The sequence below is a fragment of the Rissa tridactyla genome, unplaced genomic scaffold (assembly GCF_028500815.1).
Source record: "Rissa tridactyla isolate bRisTri1 unplaced genomic scaffold, bRisTri1.patW.cur.20221130 scaffold_690, whole genome shotgun sequence".
Lineage (NCBI taxonomy): Eukaryota > Metazoa > Chordata > Aves > Charadriiformes > Laridae > Rissa > Rissa tridactyla.
Genome location: NW_026529903.1, coordinates 1 through 18,359, shown reverse-complemented (window position 1 = coordinate 18,359; position 18,359 = coordinate 1). Strand labels below are relative to the sequence as shown.

Sequence of the window (18,359 nt, the reverse complement as noted above, 5' to 3'; positions counted from 1 at the left end):
CACCCACGTGGCGGGAACCGCCCGCTTCCGCGTCCGCCCACGTGACCCGCCCGGCTCCGCCCCCTCGGGGCGCCCCAAGCCCGGGCGGACACGTCACGCCTCGCTCGCCGCCGGCCCCGCCCCTCGGGCAGACGCCGCGCGCAGCCCGCCCAGGCGCCGCAGCCAATGAGCGCCGCCGCATCCGGAGCGGCGTCGGTGAGGACCAATGGCGAGCGGGAGGGGCGGGGCGGGGGCGGGCCGCGGCGGCGGGCGAGGGCGGCTGCGCGGGGCGGATGGCCGGGGCGGCGGGGCCCAGCGCGGCGCCCGGGTGAGGGCCGCGGCCCGGGTGGCGGGCGGGGGCGGCCTTGGGTCTAGTGGTGTGGGGTCGTAGGGTGCCTGGGCCCGTGGGGTGAGGAGGTGCCCGGGCCTTGTGGGCCGAGGGGCTGTGGGGTGCCCGGGTCTGTGGGGTGAGGGGGCTGTGGAGCTGTGCGGTGTCCAGGCCTGTGGGGTAAGGGGTTGTGGGGTGAGGAGGTGCCTGGGCCTTGTCGGGTGTCCAGGTCTGTGGGGTGAGGGCTTGTGGGGTGCTTGGGCCTGTGGGATGGGAGGGGGTCTGGGCCTTGTTGGGTGCCCAAGTCTGTGGGGCAAGGGGCTGTGAGGTTGTGGGGTGCCTGGGCCTGCGGGGTGAGTGCCTGTGAGGTGAGGGGTGCCCAGGCCTTGTGGGGTGCCCAAGTCTGTGGGGTGAGGGGTTACGGGGTGCCCAGGTCTGTGGGGTGGGAGGGGGCCTGGGCCTTGTTGGGTGCCCAGGTCTGTGGGGTGAGGGGTTACGGGGTGCCCAGGTCTGTGAGGTGAGGGAGCCGTGTGGGTGAAGGAGCTGTGGGATTGTGGGGTGCCCAGGTCTGTGGGGTGTGGGCCTGTGGGGTGAGGGTGTGCCCGGGCTTTGTAAGGGTGCTCAGGTCTCTGGAGTGAGGGGCTGTAGGGTTATGGGGTACCCAGACTTGTGGGCTGTGGGGTTGGAGGATGCCCAGGCATGTGGGGTGAGGGGCTGCAGGGTTGTGGGGTGTCCAGGTCTGCAGGGTTGAGGCTGTGGGATTGTGGGGTGCCTGGGCCTTGTGGGCTGCCTAGGCCTGTGGGGTGAGGCATTATGGGGTGCCTTGGTCTGTCAGGTGATGAGAGGAAGGTCCATGGCCCCGGGACAGCTTTTCTGCCTTCCCAGCCCAGGATCTGGGCACTGGCCGGGTGCTGCTGGTTTTCCCAGTAGCTGTGGCGTTACTGGGTGGCGAAGGGTCCCCCCCACGCCCTGTGTGTCATCTGCCGGAGCTGTGGAAATCAGGGTGCCGGTGGTACCTCGGTGGCAGAGCCACTTGTGCCCGGGAGGCATCTGCATTCTGTCATCGTTAGCTGCTGCTTATTATCCCCAGGGGAACCAGGAAATAATTACAAAACGGGCTTATTTCTGTATCAATTAGTGACAAATCCGTGCAAGTCGGAATCACTTCTAGGTTGCAGAGAGATTTTTTTTCCAAGCCCGGTTTGTATTTTATTTTTAAGTCTCAGCCTGTCCAAATCTGCCCTCCCTGGCCTTGTTGCTCAGAGAGGAGAGCTGAGGGTTTATCTGCCGGTTCTGGGACTGAACCTGCAGGGAGTGGTGGGGTATTTTTCCTAATTGATTGGGTAAAGAAGCATTTTAAAGAAATCGGAGTGTTTTCAAGAGTAGAAAGACGTTATTCTTTGGCCACAGTTTCACTTCCGTGGTGTTTAATATCAGGATTTTGCTGTCTCTTCCTGCAGCCAGGGAGGCTGAATTAAACCACCAAGTTGTCCCATATAAACAAAGCTGACTTAACTGCGCTGGGCCGCGTTAGCAAACCACTGGGATGTATAAGTTTAGTGTAAATAACTCAAAGTGGGAGCAGCTAGGAGCCATTCGGACTTCCTATATATGAGAAAACAGCACTGACTTCTTGCGGTCTCCATGGATTGCTGTTTTAATGCATCGCTTACGGGTCGTGGTTAAACTCCAGAGACCAGCCAGGGAAAATTTAGGGGGTTTGTGAAGAGCTTACGGATTGGTTTTGTTTTGTACGCAGAGAAACAGACTCGTCCTCTGCCCCTAAGAAGTTCTGGTCTCTGTAAAAGAAAGAAAAACCTCAGCCGAGACTTGGGGCAGCTGATCAGGTGAGGATGGGAGGCAAGGGGGGGTTGGGGGAGGGAGGCACGGGGCATTGGTGGGGTTAAAGGTGGACACAACCTCCTTGGGCAGGAGCGGGCTATTTAAGGTCCCGTTTCACGAAATGTTTAGGGACGTTGTGGGGCTGGGCGCTGCCTCGCTCTTTGATCATCTTCCCTCTGCGTTTTCAGGTCTTCAGGCGTCCCCAAGCTCTGCCTTTGATGTGAAGATGACCAAGTTGGGGTTTCTCCGGCTCTCCTACGAGAAGCAAGACACTCTGCTCAAGCTCCTCATCTTGTCGATGGCAGCTGTGCTCTGTAAGTGCCTCCTGGCGCTGCGGGTGGCTGCTGGTGCCCTCAAAGGGGGACCCCGGGCTGGAGCCACCTCTGTTGCGTCATCTCTTTTATAGGTTGTGAAGCTCTCATCTGTCTATAAAGCGTGCCTTAAGTGACCACTTTACTCTTTCTGTACCTTTTCCTTTGAAAACTGCATCTTTCTTTAGCTTCCCAATGACCAGTTTAAGACAGAAACAATTTTAATCCAGCAAAAAAGTAGATAAACCTGACGTAACTCTGGCTCGGCCAGTGCTGTAGGTTCACTCTGCCCTTTTTCTGTGTTTGCAGCTTTCTCCACGAGGCTTTTTTCCGTCCTGAGATTTGAAAGCGTCATCCATGAATTCGACCCGTAAGTGTCTTCCTCCCCTTTCATTTCCTGGGGCCTGCTGGGTTTTTTCTCTCCTGGGGCACGCAGAATTCGGGTGGTGTTCGCTGGGCCTTGAGTTAATCCCCGTTGAGGATGAGGGATTTGGAGGGCAGTTTTCAGTAAAGCTAGTTTTTCCTCTTCCAGACCCGAAATTCACTTCTCGGTTCCTAGGACTCATCCTGCAGCCTGGATCTAATTAATCGCCCAACACTGCTTTTATGCTGGGCCGTGGTTATTCTCTACCTGAGCAGGGCACAGCAGGAGAGAGCGCTCCTAGTACACCTTGTGTCCACAACCCAGGCTTGTTGCTGGTTAAATCAGGCGCGAGGGAGAACGTTACCTTCGCAAACCCACTTTTAAAGCCCCTAGGAGGAGGGATGCACCCTTGCAGCTGAGGTTTGCAGCAGTCTAGGGAAAATGGACTAATTCCCTCTGCCGGGAAAACCCGGTCAGCCCTTTCAATGCCGTTTTACCCCTAGACGTTGGAGAAGGGTATCCAAACGGGCATGCAATTTGACAGGCGAAGTGCCTGTCGAAAGCTGCCTCGTTGTCTGAAGGCTCGTTAAGGACTGCGCTTGTGACCCGAGGAGCGGTGAGCAGTCAGTATCTCTCCGTCCCGATGCGGAGATGCTTAGTGCTTGTTGCTGTTACAGGTATTTTAACTACCGCACAACCCGCTTTCTGGCGGAGGAGGGCTTCTATAAATTCCACAACTGGTTTGACGACCGAGCGTGGTACCCCTTGGGCAGGATTATCGGTGGCACCATTTATCCAGGTAAGCTCTCGGCCTTCTGCTGAGCCGAAACGCGCCTCACATGAGGGAAAATCGTGAGAGGGGCAAATAACGTACGCAGAGCAGAGCCCTGAACGCCAGCTGGGAGAGGAGGGGAGCTCGGGGATGCCCTTCATCGAGGCCAGGATGAGACTTTGGACTGCCCTGCTGTTAATTTGAAACTTAACGACCCCCGGTGCTGCGAACAGAGCGAGAGCGCCCTGATAACGATGTCGTTTCTGTCCCGCAGGCCTGATGATCACGTCGGCAGCAATTTACCACGTGCTGCACTTCTTCCACATCACCATCGACATCCGAAACGTCTGCGTGTTCCTGGCTCCCCTCTTCTCCTCTTTCACCACCATAGTGACTTACCACCTCACCAAAGAGCTCAAGGTAAGGGGAAAATCGGGGTGCGCCTTTGGAGGCTTTTGCTTTACGGAGGAGCGCAGAAAGGCAGCTGGCAGCTGTATCGGCAGTTTGGAGGTGACCACCGCGCTGCTCAAAAGCCAGAACTTCTGGGAAATGGGAGATCAGCTTTAAAGTTTCATTTCAACACTCTATTTTTATTCCTTCGAGGCGTATCCGTGTGTAGTGTGGCACGATAACAAAAGCCCTAAAACCTGATGGCTTTTTCCCCCCTTTGGCTGTGTTCTTTTCCCCCAGGATGCAGGGGCAGGGCTCCTTGCTGCCGCCATGATCGCAGTTGTGCCCGGGTACATCTCCCGATCTGTTGCTGGCTCCTACGATAACGAAGGTGAGTTTGCAACCCTCAGAGCAGGGAAACCCGTAAGGAACATTGGGTGCTGGAACACGATGGCAAAGACGCTGCAGGGCACGACAGAGGAACTGTCCTCGCCCAGCGAGCTCCGCTGGGTCCCTGCGGTTGAACTAACCCAACGGCTCGGAGATCCTTGGCCGTTCTCGCCTATGCAGTTCAGGAGAAGGGAGCGTTTCCCGACTCCGGCAGCGAGCGCACCCCCTTCCCCGAGTATCCTTGTTTGCAAACAAAAAGGGTTTTGCCGCCTCCACAATCTCTGCTTGAGATCGGAGCTGCTGTGCGACTCCCCCGGGGTTTTCTCTCTGTTCTGGCAATGACTTTGGGGCTGGCAAAGGGAGCAATCCCGTCGTCGATGCCTACGGGAGGAGAATCCAGGTTCTCCTCCCGTGTCTGGGCGACGTAAGGAGTCGCTGTATCTAGAAAGGCTAGCTGCTGTGGCTTGAAGAGGCCGCGTGAGCTGTTATCGGCAGCAAGACACAAACATCACAGCGTTTCAATCTAGAAATCGGAGAGGAAGCCCTTTTCCCAAGCCTAGCTCTTTGTACGAGGTGCCGTTCCACCTTCTGATGGAGCAGCAAACGCATTTATATATATATTTTAAAGGCAACTGAGCGCTGTGGTGCTCCTCAGAGATTATATTGACATTTCAGGGCTGATGTGAGCTTGCTTTGACCTTTCTGTCTCCTTCCACCCAGGTATCGCCATATTCTGCATGCTCTTAACTTACTACATGTGGATCAAAGCCGTCAAAACCGGCTCCATCTATTGGGCGGCGATGTGTGCTCTTGCCTATTTCTACATGGTAAGTGTTCCTTCTCCCGGCGCCGAGGTGTTTCTGATACGCTGAGCAAAAATACGTGGCCTGCCGTTCCTGCGTCCTTGTATCCAGGGAGCTGGAACCTCTCTGAAGGGCTTGGTGTGGAAATCGAACGTACGCTTTCTTCATTCCTTTCCACTTAGCGAAACTAGCGGGTTTTTGTGCAAGGTTTTATTAATGGCATTGAAAAATCCGGGCTTCTGGCGGCTGTGACTGAGATCCGCCCTCTCCAAGGGCGTCCTCAACGGCTGGGTGAAAATCCTGCGCCTGATCCCGGGAAAATCAATCCTGACGCCTTTGACCTCTGCTGTGCGACCTGTTCAGTCCTGGAACTCGTGGGGTTTTTTTTGTTTGTTTTTCTCTCTTGGCAGGTCTCCTCGTGGGGCGGCTACGTCTTTCTGATTAACCTCATCCCCTTGCACGTTCTCGTGCTGATGCTGACCGGCCGCTTCTCCCACAGGATCTACGTAGCCTATTGCACTGTCTACTGCTTGGGAACCATCCTCTCCATGCAGATCTCCTTTGTTGGCTTCCAGGTGGGGACCGGAATGGTTTGCGGACTCGAGGACGGTCATTTCATGGGTTGTAGCAGAACAGCAGCGAGTTGGCACCCGGTTTCTCTTCTTGCCTTTGTTGGTGACATTATAATTGGGTGCTGGCTTCAAGTCTAGCTCCCGTTGCGCTGATTTGTTGCGACCTTTGGCAAGATTAGCTTTTGGAGGCGCTGGATGACTTTCAAAGCTGCTAATAACCTTCGCGGCATCGGTTACCTTTCATGAAAATATTTCCGTTTTCGGTGAAGGAAACGCACAGGCCAGGGTCTGTCTTGGTATCACAGGAAAAATGCCTGCTTAGCTTGCGTTTCCAAGAGAATCGCCTTAATTTTCCACGTGGATTCCTATCTGGCAATCGAAGCCGATGTAAGAAAGTGACTCAGGGCAGCGGGGAGGGGACGGTTTCCTGTGACTCGGGCAGTGTTTTTGCTGAGAAGTGATTTGTGAAAAGCAAAAATATCGGGCACAGCGCGGCTCTTGTTTTCTGCATCTGCTGACGCTCTCCCCTGCTCGCAGCCCGTCCTCTCCTCGGAGCACATGGCTGCCCTTGGAGTCTTCGGCTTGTGTCAGATCCACGCCTTCGTAGACTACCTCCGGAGCAAGCTGAACCCGCAGCAGTTCGAAATCCTCTTCAGGAGCGTCATTTCCCTGGTCGGCTTCGTCCTCCTCACCATTGGGGCCGTGCTGATGCTGACAGGTAGCCCGAGGTGGTGGCCACGACGAGTGCGTTTTGCCCCCAGCTTCGCCTCCTTTGGGGCCTTTGAAGAGCACGTCGTTTTTCAATCCTGATCCCGCGTTTCAGTGCTTGCGAGTCCCTCTCTGAGGGGGACCTGCCCTAATTTGCGCGTTAGCAGGGAAATATTGAAGCAGCAGCTCCGGGCGATACGAGGCACAGAGAGAAACCCGCCGTGACTCAGCGCGCGCTGGGGCCACTGAGCTGATGCTTTGGAAACTGAATCGCGATCTGTAGTAGCGAAGAGATGCTAAAAATTTAGGTCGGGCGGGGGAGAAGTCTTTTTAGGGTAAAATTGCACTGTATTTCTTTTCTAAAATGGCAGTTTTGAGTAATAGAGATGTTAAACGGCATCCAGGATTGCTCATTCAGCCTTGCACGTGCTTCCCGTGTGAGAGAACATATCGGGTTACTCTCTGCTGGAACTGAGTATGATTATTTTTTTTTTTCCTCCTCTTTCCTAGGGAAAATCTCCCCGTGGACGGGGCGTTTCTACTCCCTGCTGGATCCCTCCTACGCAAAGAACAACATCCCCATCATCGCCTCCGTCTCCGAGCACCAGCCCACCACGTGGTCCTCCTATTACTTTGACCTGCAGCTTCTGGTTTTCATGTTCCCAGGTGAGCCCAGCGCAGATATCGTCGCACCCCGATGTATTCACTTCACCGTACCGCGCCGGGAGGGTTTTATTCTGCCGGCCGCCCCCCGCAGCCTCCCGTCTCCTCGCGGTGCTGCGGGCCTCTGCCGGCTGTTTTTTATTCCGGGAAGGTGAACCTGACCCGTTTCTCTTTCCTCGTCGCAGTGGGTCTGTACTACTGCTTCAGTAACCTCTCGGACGCCCGCATTTTCATCATCATGTACGGCGTGACCAGCATGTACTTCTCGGCTGTGATGGTGAGTGCTGCTGCCTGCCGGGCGCGAGCAGGATGACGGAATGGGCTTAACGAAGCTGCTTTGATTTCTTTTTCTGAATTTGTTGAGGACGGTTCTTCCACCCTGAGCGGGCTGAACTGTTCACGGGGCTTTTCTCCCTTCCTTAAAATGGGTTTATTCACCCCTCTGTGCAGCCGTGTTGCAAAACTTCCTGGGTTTGGTGTCCCTTGCTTCCACGCGGCCACCCACTGGGTGGTTCCTGGTGTCCCATAGCTGAGTTGCAAACCCAACCAAATTCTCCAGGCAGTCGAGCAAGGACCGATGAGAGACGGCTGCTTATGAGCCCGTTTCCACTCTCGCTCTGGCACCCCGAGCCCTAAATGCGGGTTGATTCCTGTGTGCGGAGGCATGTACTGAGTCTTGGCTCCACCTCCACTTGCCCAAGGGTGTTAAATCGAGGTCAGTTCTGCACCGTGGCCTTCAGAGAACAAGTTCTCGGAGATGTTCACCTGAGATGGTGGCAGCTCCCAGTCTGCACCCACGACAAAAAATCAGCTACGGGTTTATCTTGAGGCTGATGTTTCTGCTGAATTCAAGGTGCTGAATTAGGGACGGCATTTAATTTCCCTCCTCTTTCAGATTTCTGCCCCAATTTCTTCGCCAACAGGCCCTGACTCTTCTGCTGTTGCCCATAGGTGCGTCTTATGCTGGTGCTGGCCCCGGTGATGTGCATCCTGTCCGGCATCGGGGTTTCTCAGGTGCTGTCCACCTACATGAAGAACCTGGACATCAGCCGGCCGGACAAGAAGAGCAAAAAGCAGCAAGACTCCACCTACCCCATCAAAAACGAAGTGAGTGTTGGGCTGGCTTGGGAAGGAGGAGAAGACACCTGGGCCTGGTGGGGACGAGTGCAGGAGGCTGGTGGCCTCTGCCCTCCAGCGTTGACCCTGATTTGTTCCCCCAGGTTGCCAGTGGCATGATCCTGGTCATGGCTTTCTTCCTGATCACATACACCTTCCACTCCACCTGGGTGACCAGCGAGGCGTACTCCTCCCCCTCCATCGTCCTGTCCGCCCGGGGTGGGGACGGCAGCAGGATCATCTTCGATGACTTCAGAGAAGCTTATTACTGGCTGCGTCACAACACGCCGGAGGTAAACGGTGGTGATTTGGGCGGTGAGGACCCAACGTTGTCCGCTGAGGTGCTGACGGCTCGTCTGGTCTTTGGGTGCAGGACGCCAAGGTGATGTCCTGGTGGGATTATGGGTACCAGATAACCGCCATGGCCAACCGGACCATCCTGGTGGACAACAACACCTGGAACAACACGCATATCTCCCGCGTCGGTCAGGTAGGTCCTTCCCTCGCCCGCCGCCTTGCCCTGACTTTTTGAGGCCACCGCGTGGCGTGACTGACGCTGTGTCCCCTCCAGGCGATGGCGTCGACAGAGGAGAAAGCCTACGAGATCATGAGGGAGCTGGACGTCAGCTACGTGCTGGTCATCTTTGGAGGCCTCACCGGGTACTCCTCTGACGGTAAGGTCTGCTCTGAGCTGGGTCAAACCCACCCAGGCAGCACTGGTGGCACAAGCGTCTCCAAAACAGCTCCAGAGGAGCAAAGTCCCACCTTCAGCTGGGGCTGCCAAGTGGAAACGGTACCAAAACGCTCCTCTCTGGGAGCTGCACGGACCTTTTTTGCTTGCCCCCAACTTGACTCCTCGCTCTCTGCCCCCCAGCTCAGCTCTTTGCTCCCCAACTCCACTCGGCTCTTCGCTCTTTGCCCCCCAGCTCCGCTCGACTCTTTGCTCTTTGCCCCCCAGCTCCGCTCGACTCCTCACCCTCTGCCCCCCAGCTCAACTCTTTGCCCCCCACCTCATCTCCTCGCTCTTTTCCCCCCAACTCGACTCAACCCAGCTCTTCGCCCCCCAACTTGACTCAACTCTTGCTCTTTGCCCCCGACTCCATTCAACCCCTCGCTCTCTGTCTCCAACTCAAGTCCTCGCTCTTGCCCCCCAACTCCACTCAACTCTTCGCTCTTTGCCCCCCAACTGAACTCTTTGCTTCGCTCTTTGCCCCCCAACTCAACTGAACTCTTCGCTCTTTGCCCCCCAGCTCCACTCAACTCTTCGCTCTTTGCCCCCCAACTGAACTCTTCGCTCTTTGCCCCCCAACTGAACTCTTCGCCCCCCAACTCAACTCTTGCTCTTTGCCCCCAACTCCATTCAACCGCTCGCTCTCTGTCCCCAACTCAACTCTTCGCTCTTCGCCCCCCAACTCCACTCAACTCTTCGCTCTTCGCCCCCCAACTCCACTCAATTCCTCACTCTTTGCCCTGCAGCTCATCTCCTCGCTCTTCGCCCCCCAACTCCATTCAACCCCTCGCTCTCTGTCCCCGACTCAACTCTTTGCCCCCCACCCCCCAACTCTGCTCTCCGCCTTTCAGACATCAACAAGTTCCTGTGGATGGTGCGGATCGGGGGCAGCACGGACACGGGCCGCCACATCAAGGAGCACGACTACTACACCCCCACGGGGGAGTTCCGGGTGGACCGCGAGGGCTCCCCGGTGCTCCTCAACTGCCTCATGTACAAGATGTGCTACTACCGCTTCGGCCAGGTCTACACCGAGGCCAGTAAGTCCCCAGAACCCTCCTCCCGGGGCGGGGGGGACACACACACCGCTTTTGGGGCGCCCCACGTCCTGGGGGCACAATGTGGCAGCCCCCACTGTACCCTGCCCTCTCCTAGAGCGACCGCCGGGCTACGACCGGGTGAGGAACGCCGAGATCGGCAACAAGGACTTTGAGCTGGACGTGCTGGAGGAGGCGTACACCACAGAGCACTGGCTGGTCCGAATATACAAGGTACGGCCCCAAAATGAGCCCAAACTCCCCAGATTTGGGAAAAAAACCATGAAATATCACCCAACTGAGCCCTTTCTCCCCACCCAGGTGAAGGATTTGGATAACCGTGGCTTGTCGAGGACGTAGAGGAGCCGCCGCCGGCCGCGCCACGCACCGCACTGACCCAGCCTTTGCCTGTGAAGCAGAAATATTTTGGGGGGGATTTGGGTTTTTTTTTTCGTTGGGGGAGATGGGGGGGGGCAGTTGATTTATTTTTGTTTTATACCGTTGGTTATCGCAGGCAGCGGCGGGACGTCGTCCCTGCCTGTCCCTGCCCGCCGGGGAGTGATTTTTATATACGCACGGAGCCGTCGCCCAATCAGAAATAACGGCTTTTGCCGGGGGTTGATTAACGGGGAATTACGAATAATAATAATTAAAAAAAAAAATATAATTAAAAAAGGCCATTTTGGTGGGGATTTTTCCGCCTCCACCAATGTGTGGGGAGGGATTTTGGGGGCGTTTTTGATGTTTTTCGGTGATTCGGGTGAAAATCTGGACCAAAGCGGGGCTGGGTCATGCTTTGGGGGAGGGACCAAGGCATCCAGTGCCTCCCAGTAACGGCCAGTGCCACTCCCAGTGCCTCCCAGTAACCACCTGGGCCACTCCCCCTGCCTCCCAGGAGCCCGCGGTGCCTCCCAGTATCCCCAGTATCAGCCCAGTACCCCCCATATGATGCCAGTGCCTGCCGGTAATTCCCAGTACCACTCTTAGTGTCTCCCGCTATCCCCCAGTTCCACTTCCACTGCCTCCCAGTATCCCCCGCTATCCCCCAGTGCCTCCCGGTAACTCCTGGTACCACTCTCAGTATCCCCCAGTATCCCCCCGTGCCTCCCAGTATCCCCCAGTGCCACCCAGTAACTGGCAGGGCCACTCCCAGTGCCTCCCAGTATCCCCCTGTGCCTCCCAGTAACCGCCTGGGCCACTCCCAGTGCTTCCCAGTATCACCAGTATCAGCCCAGTACTCTCCGGTATGATGCCAGTGCCTCCCGGTGACTCCCAGTATCCCCCAGTGCTTCCCAGTATCCTCCAGTGCCACTTCCACTGCCTCCCAATATCCCCTGGTGCCTTCCGGTATCCCCTGGTGCCACCCAGTAACCACCTGGGCTACTCCCAGTGCCCCCCAGGAGCCCCCAGTGCCTTCCAGTATCCCCAGCATCAGCCCAGTACTCCCCAGTATGATGCCTGTGCCTCCCGCTAACCCCCAACACCATTCTCAGTGACTCCCAGTATCCTCCCGTGCCACTTCCACTGCCTCCCAGTATCCCCCAGTGCTTCCCACTATCCCCCGGTGCCACTTCCGCTACCTCCCGGTATCCCCCAGTGCCTCCCAGTATCCCCCAGTGCCCTCCCAGTGCCTCCCAGTATCCCCCAGTGACATTCGAGGGGCGGTGGATGGAGGACCCGGGCGTTCCGGGCGGGCGGGCGGAGGGACCCGGGAGTCTCCGGGGGCGGGGCTCGGGCGTGCTGTGCGCGCAAGGCGGGGCGTGTCGCGGTGGCGCCGGCGGGAAAGGGCGGCGTGGCGGGAGCGGGGCCGGCGCCGGGCATGGCGGTGCCGTTCGTGGAGGACTGGGACCTGGTGCAGACGCTGGGCGAGGGCGCCTACGGGGAGTGAGTCCGGGGCGGGGGGAGCCCGGGGGCGGGGTGGGGGGGTCGGGGCTGCTGCCCCTTGCGCGCCTCTTGCTCGCCCGCTGCCCCCTGCCGCTCGCCCGCTGCCCCCCGCCGCTCGCCCGCCCCTTGCACAGCCGCTGCCTGCGCGGGGGGACCCCCGGCGTGTGCCACTTGCACGCCCCGGCGTGCCCGCTGCTTGGCCATCGCGTGCCCCTTATGTGGCCACTGCTTGGCACTTGCATCCGCCTTATGTGGCTACTGCTTGCCCACTGCTTGGCCCTTGCATTCCCCCTTATGTGCCCGCTGCTTGGCCATTGCGTGCCCCTTATGTGCCCGCTGCTTGGCTACCGCATGCCCTCTGCGTGGCCATTGCGTGCCCTGTCTGTGCCCACTGCTTGCCCCCTGCTTGGCCACTGCGTGCCCCTTACATGGCCACTGCTTGGCCATTGCATGCTCCTTATGTGGCCACTGCTTGCCCACTGCTTGGCCCTTGCATTCCCCCTTAAGTGGCCACTGCTTGGCCATTGCGTGCCCCTTATGTGCCCGCTGCTTGGCTACCGCATGCCCTCTGCGTGGCCATTGCGTGCCCTGTCTGTGCCCGCTGCTTGCCCCCTGCTTGGCCACTGCGTGCCCCTTACGTGGCCACTGCTTGGCACTTGCATGCTCCTTATGTGGCCACTGCTTGCCCACTGCTTGGCCCTTGCATTCCCCCTTATGTGGCCACTGCTTGCCCATTGCGTGCCCCTTATGTGCCCGCTGCTTGGCTACTGCATGCCCTCTGCGTGGCCATTGCGTGCCCTGTCTGTGCCCGCTGCTTGCCCACTGCTTGGCCACTGCGTGCCCCTTATGTGGCCGCTGCTTGCGCATTGCTTGGCTGTCACTTGGCCACTACTTGCCCACCGCGTGGCCATTGCTTGCCCTGTGTATGCCTGCTGCTTGCTCCCTGCTCGGCCATAGCGTGCCCCTTACGTGGCCACTGCTTGGCCATTGCATGCCCCTTATGTGGCCACTAGTTGCTCATTGTTTGACTATCACTTGCCCACTACTTGCCCACCGTGTGGCCATTGCTTGCCCTGTGTGTGCCCGTTGTTTGCCCACCACTTGGCAGTTGTGTGCCTGCTGCTTGCCCCCTGCTCGGCCACTGCATGCCCCTTATGTGGCCACTGCTTGCCCGCTGCATGGCCACTGCTTGCCCTGTGTATGCCCACCACTTGCCCACTGTTTGGCCATCACACGCCTCTTATGTGCCCAATGTTTGCTCATTGCTTGGCTATCACTTGCCCACTACTTGCCCACTGCGTGGCCATTGCTTGCCCTGTGTATGCCTGCTGCTTGCCCACTGGTTGGCCACTGCGTGCCACTTATGTGCCACTGCTTGGCCATTGCTTGCCCTGTGTATGCCCGCTGCTTGCCCGCTGCTTGCCCACCACTTGGCAGTTGTGAGCCCGCTGCTTGCCCACTGCTTGCCCATTGTGAGCCCCTTATGTGCCCGCTGCTTGCCCACTGTTTGGCCCTTGCATGCCCCTTGTGTGGCCACTGCTTGCCCCTTGCTTGACAGTTGTATGCCACTTATGTGCTCAGTGCTTGGCTATCACATGCTGCCCACTGCTTGCCCACTGCTTGGCCATTGCGTGCCACTTGGCTGTTGCGTGCCCCTCATGCGCCCACTGCTTTGCCCGCTCCTTGGCCATTGTCTGCCCCTTAGTTGGCCACTGCTTGCCTGCTACTTGGCCAGTGCTTGCCCATCACATGCCTACCACTTGCCCGCTGCATGGCCATTGCTTGCCCTGTGAATGCCCACTGCTTGCCCACTGTTTGCCTGCTGCTTGGCTGTTACATGCCCCTTATTTGCCCACTGCGTGGCCGCTTCTTGCCCCCTGCTTGGCCATTGCTTGCCACTTATGTGGCCACCGCTTGCCTGCTACTTGGCCAGTGCATGCCCCTCATGTGGCCACCGGCTTGCCCACTGCTTGGCCATTGTGTGCCCCTCATGTGGCCACTGCTTGCCCTCTCCTTGGCCATTGCATGCCCACTATGTGGCCACTGCTTGCCCTCTCCTTGGCCATTGCATGCCCACTATGTGGCTATTGCTTGCCCTCTGCTTGGCCATCATATGCCCACTATGTGGCCACTGCTTGCCCCCTGCTTGGCCATTGCACGCCCACTACATGGCCACTGCTTGCCCCCTGCTTGGCCATTGCATGCCCACTGTGTGGCCACTGCTTGCCCCCTGACTGGCCATTGTATGCCCACTATGTGGCCACTGCTTGCCCCTGACTGGCCATTGCATGCCCCTTATGTAGCCACTGCTTTCCCCCTGCTTGGCCATCGTATGCCCACTATGTGGCCACTGCTTGCCCACTGCTTGGCCATTGCATGCCCCTCATGTAGCCACTGCTTCCCCCCTGCTTGGCCATCGTATGCCCACTATATGGCCACTGCTTGCCCCGTGCTTGACCATTGCATGCCCCCTGCTTGGCCATTGCATGCGCACTATGTGGCTATTGCCTGCCCCCTGCTTGGCCATCATATGCCCACTATGTGGCCACTGCTTGCCCCCTGCTTGGCCATTGCACGCCCACTACATGGCCACTGCTTGCCCCCTGCTTGGCCATTGCACGCCCACTACATGGCCACTGCTTGCCCCCTGCTTGGCCATTGCATGCCCACTGTGTGGCCACTGCTTGCCCCCTGCTTGGCCATTGCGTGCCCCTTATGTAGCCACTGCTTGCCCCCTGCTTGGCCACTGTGTGCCCCTCATATGGCTACTGCTTGCCCCGTGCTTGGCCATTGCATGCCCCTCATATAGCCACTGCTTGTCCCCTGCTTGGCCATCATATGCCCACTATGTGGCCACTGCTTGCCCCGTGCTTGACCATTGCATGCCCCCTGCTTGGCCATTGCATGCGCACTATGTGGCTATTGCTTGCCCCCTGCTTGGCCATCATATGCCCACTATGTGGCCACTGCTTGCCCCCCTGCTTGGCCATCGTATGCCCACTACATGGCCACTGCGTGCCCTGTGTCTGCCCACTGCTTGCCCATCACTTGGCCGTTGCCTGCCCCTCCTTTGGCCACTGCTACTTGCCCGTCACGTGCCCCCCCCTTGCCCGCCTTAGGGTGCAGCTGGCCGTCAACCGCCGCACCGAGGAAGCCGTGGCCGTGAAGATCGTGGACATGAAGCGAGCGGCCGACTGCCCGGAGAACATCAAGAAGGAGATCTGCATCAACAAGATGCTCAACCACGAGAACGTCGTCAAGTTCTACGGGCACCGGCGCGAGGGGGCCACGCAGTTCCTCTTGGGAGTACTGCAGCGGCGGCGAGCTCTTCGACCGCATCGGTGCGCCCGCCTCCGCCCGCCTCGGCCGTCCGACGCCGCCGCCGCCGCGACGGCGACGGCGTCGAACAACGAAACGAAGGCTTCAACGCTCTTTCTTTTTTCCCCCCCCCTCACCGGCGCAGAACCGGATATCGGGATGCCGGAGCCGGAGGCGCAGCGTTTCTTCTCCAGCAGTTGATCGCCGGCGTGGTGAGCGGCGGAGGCGACGCCGGACGAAGGCGACGATGACGACGGCGGCGGGTTTCCCCCCGCCTCCGCCCCGCGCGACGCTGACCCTTCTCTCCCCCGCCCAGGTCTATCTGCACGGCATCGGCATCACCCACCGCGACCTGAAGCCGGAGAACCTGCTGCTGGATGAGCGAGGTTTGGGGGGGGGGTCTGGGGGGGTCGAATCGATTCGATTCGGGGTTTAATTTCCACGGTCATTTGCCGCGGCAAACTCCTTTCTCGCTTTCGAAATTTCCCGTTAAGGGTTAATTCGCTTTTGGTTTTTCAGTGGAATGTTCCTTTTAGGTTTTCAATTACCTTTTATTTTCACATTAAAATTTAACGTCAAAACTGAATTTCCTTTTGGTCTTGCCCTCGATTTTAAATTTTACGTTCGTTTTTCATTTTAAAAATCAATTTGAAAATTTAGTTTAATTTCCGTTTTACTTCTAAAATTCAGTTTACGTTTGGTTTTAATTTTAACATCGATTTTAAGCTTTAAATTACCTTTGATTTTAATTTCTAATTTTAAAATTTCACTTTAAAAATTAGTTTAACTTTGGTCTTTTTAACTTTAATATGACTTAAAAGCCTTCTCTTACATTTTATTCTAATTCTAATGTTTTATTTTAAAACTTAATTTTCAAATTCGCTTGGATCTCGCTCTTAATTTCAACACTGAAGTTTTAAATTACTTTTTATCCAAACGTTAAAACTGCTTTTTAAAATGTATTTTTGAAATCTAACTTAGTTTTGCTTTTAATCGCGGCACTCAAATCGCAAAACGCTTCTTTATTTTAACTTTCCGTTTTGAAAGCGAATGCAAAGGGTTAGTTTAACGTTGGTTTTGATTTTAAGATTAATTTTAAGTCACCTTTTCGATTTTAAATTTTCGTTTGGAATTTTGATCGAAGTTTGCTCTTGATTTTAAGAGGCTTTAAATGACTTTTAACTTTAATTTGAAATCTGAAATTTTCATTTCAAACGTTGTGTGTTAATTTCAATATTAATTTTAAACGTTAAATTACTGTTTAGTTTTGCTTTTAAGTTTTCCTCTTCGTTTAATTTTGGTGGTAGTGTTGAGATTAATTTTTTGAGTTTTAAATCGCGTTGTCTCGTGGTGTGACGTTTTCGCTTGAAATTTTAATTTCCTTTTGGTCCGACTTCGGCTGTTCCTTTTCGGTTTCGAATTTTAATTTTAAAACGTAATTGTGAAACTTGGCTTAATTTTGCTTTTAAGATGGATTTGAAATTCCCTTTCCCTCCCCTCTTGCGCCGTGGCTTTACGGTTCACGCGCCGTCGCCCTTTCCGTTTTCCCCGCCCGCTTTTGGGATTTGACTCGCCCGTTTTTTTTTCGCCCTTTTGAAATTTCCGCCTTTGATGAATTTCGGGCCCAGACAACCTGAAAATCTCCGATTTCGGCTTGGCCACCGTCTTCAGGCACAACGGCCGGGAGCGGCTGCTCAACAAGACGTGCGGCACCCTGCCCTACGTGGCCCCCGAGCTGCTGCGGCGCCGCCCCCACTTCAGGGCCGAGCCCGTCGACGTCTGGGCCTGCGGCGTGGTGCTCACCGCCATGCTGGCCGGAGGTGGGCGCCCGCGGCGGAGAGGGGGGGGCCTGGGGGGGTGTGTGTGACACCACGCTCGGGGGGACGCAGGTGACACGGCGGGGGGAGGGGTGTAAAGGGCGTTCGGGGGTGCGGGAGATGCAGAGGGGGGTATATGAGTTGCGGGGGGGGTATATGAATTGCGGGGGGGATGTATGTGAGATGCGGGGATGTATAGGAGATGGGGGGGTATATGGGATGGGGGGGTATATGGGATGGGGCGGGTATAGGAGATGGGGGGTATATGAGATGGGGGGGTATATGGGATGGGGGGGTATATGGGATGGGGCGGGTATAGGAGATGGGGGGGTATATGAGATGGGGGGGGGTATATGAGATGGGGGGGTATATGGGATGGGGGGGGTATATGGGATGGGGGGGTATAGGAGATGGGGGGGTATATGGGATGCGGGGATGTATATGAGATGGGGGGGTATATGAGATGCGGGGGGGATGTATATGAGATGCAGGGGGGGTATATGAATTGCGGGGGGGTATATGAGATGCGGGGATGTATATGAGATGGGGGTATATGAGATGGGGGGGGTATATGAGATGGGGGGTATATGAGATGGGGGGGTGTATATGAGATGGGGGGGTATATGAGGTGCAGGGGGGATGTATATGAGATGATGGGGGGGTATATGAGATGTGGGGGGGATGTGCATGAGGTGGGGGGTATATGAGATGCAGGGGGATGTATATGAGATGATGGGGGGGTATATTAGATGGGGGGGTATATGAGATGTGGGGGGGATGTACATGAGATGGGGGTATATGAGATGGGGGGGTATATGGGATGCGGGGATGTATATGAGATGGGGGGTATATGAGATGCGGGGGGGATGTATATGAGATGCAGGGGGGGTATATGAATTGCGGGGGGGGGCGTATGAGATGCGGGGATGTATATGAGATGCGGGGGGCTATATGAGATGGGGGGTATATGAGATGCAGGGGGGATGTATATGAGATGATGGGGGGGTATATTAGATGGGGGGGTATATGAGATGTGGGGGGGATGTACGTGAGATGGGGGGTATATGAGATGGGGGGGTATATGAGATGGGGGGTATATGAGATGGGGGGGGTATATGAGATGGGGGGGATGTACATGAGATGGGGGGGGTATATGAGATGTGGGGGGGTATATGAGATGGGGGGTGGGTATATGAGGTGTGGGGGGGGTACATGAGATGGAGAGGGGATGTATATGAGATGGGGGGTATATGAGGGGTGGGGGGATATGTGAGATGCATAGGGGATGTATATGAGATGGGGGCATATGAGATGGGGGGGTATATGAGATGCATA

At 56.6% G+C, this 18,359-nt stretch overlaps 2 protein-coding genes across 3 annotated transcripts; both read left to right on the top strand.

The window, feature by feature from the left end:
• Positions 1 to 233: 233 nt before the first annotated feature.
• Positions 234 to 10,664, top strand: STT3A (STT3 oligosaccharyltransferase complex catalytic subunit A). Of its 2 annotated transcripts, XM_054187732.1 has the most exons (19): positions 234 to 307; positions 2,067 to 2,154; positions 2,338 to 2,463; positions 2,770 to 2,830; positions 3,502 to 3,623; positions 3,871 to 4,016; positions 4,287 to 4,377; positions 5,097 to 5,203; positions 5,590 to 5,754; positions 6,289 to 6,469; positions 6,970 to 7,125; positions 7,308 to 7,399; positions 8,074 to 8,229; positions 8,343 to 8,531; positions 8,612 to 8,728; positions 8,810 to 8,912; positions 9,820 to 10,008; positions 10,124 to 10,239; positions 10,327 to 10,663. In XM_054187732.1, exons 3-19 carry the CDS (start codon positions 2,376 to 2,378, stop codon positions 10,363 to 10,365), a joined length of 2,118 nt encoding a protein of 705 aa, XP_054043707.1. In that variant the 5' UTR covers positions 234 to 307; positions 2,067 to 2,154; positions 2,338 to 2,375; the 3' UTR covers positions 10,366 to 10,663. The 2 variants fall into 2 exon arrangements, with proteins under 2 accessions (XP_054043707.1, XP_054043708.1); XM_054187733.1 differs by lacking the exon at positions 5,590 to 5,754 and having other exon boundaries at positions 10,327 to 10,664.
• Positions 10,665 to 11,771: 1,107 nt separating this feature from the next.
• LOC128903844 (serine/threonine-protein kinase Chk1-like) lies at positions 11,772 to 17,027 on the top strand (the record flags this gene model as incomplete). Its single annotated transcript, XM_054187735.1, is given in 7 exon segments — positions 11,772 to 11,889; positions 15,009 to 15,191; positions 15,193 to 15,230; positions 15,353 to 15,396; positions 15,399 to 15,419; positions 15,524 to 15,593; positions 16,836 to 17,027. Coding segments are annotated over 7 exon segments (613 nt in total), but the record flags the coding sequence as incomplete, so codon positions are not given.
• Between the last annotated feature and the right edge of the window lie 1,332 nt (positions 17,028 to 18,359).

What these genes read in the sequence shown, in the direction of transcription:
- STT3A (XM_054187732.1), top strand. Translation starts at nt 2,376, where the DNA reads ATGACCAAGTTGGGGTTTCTCCGGCTCTCCTACGAGAAGCAAGACACT. An exon ending in CTCTTGCCTATTTCTACATG is followed by an intron (nt 5,204 to 5,589) that starts GTAAGTGTTCCT and finishes CTCTCTTGGCAG; the next exon opens with GTCTCCTCGTGGGGCGGCTA. An exon ending in TGCGTCACAACACGCCGGAG is followed by an intron (nt 8,532 to 8,611) that starts GTAAACGGTGGT and finishes CTTTGGGTGCAG; the next exon opens with GACGCCAAGGTGATGTCCTG.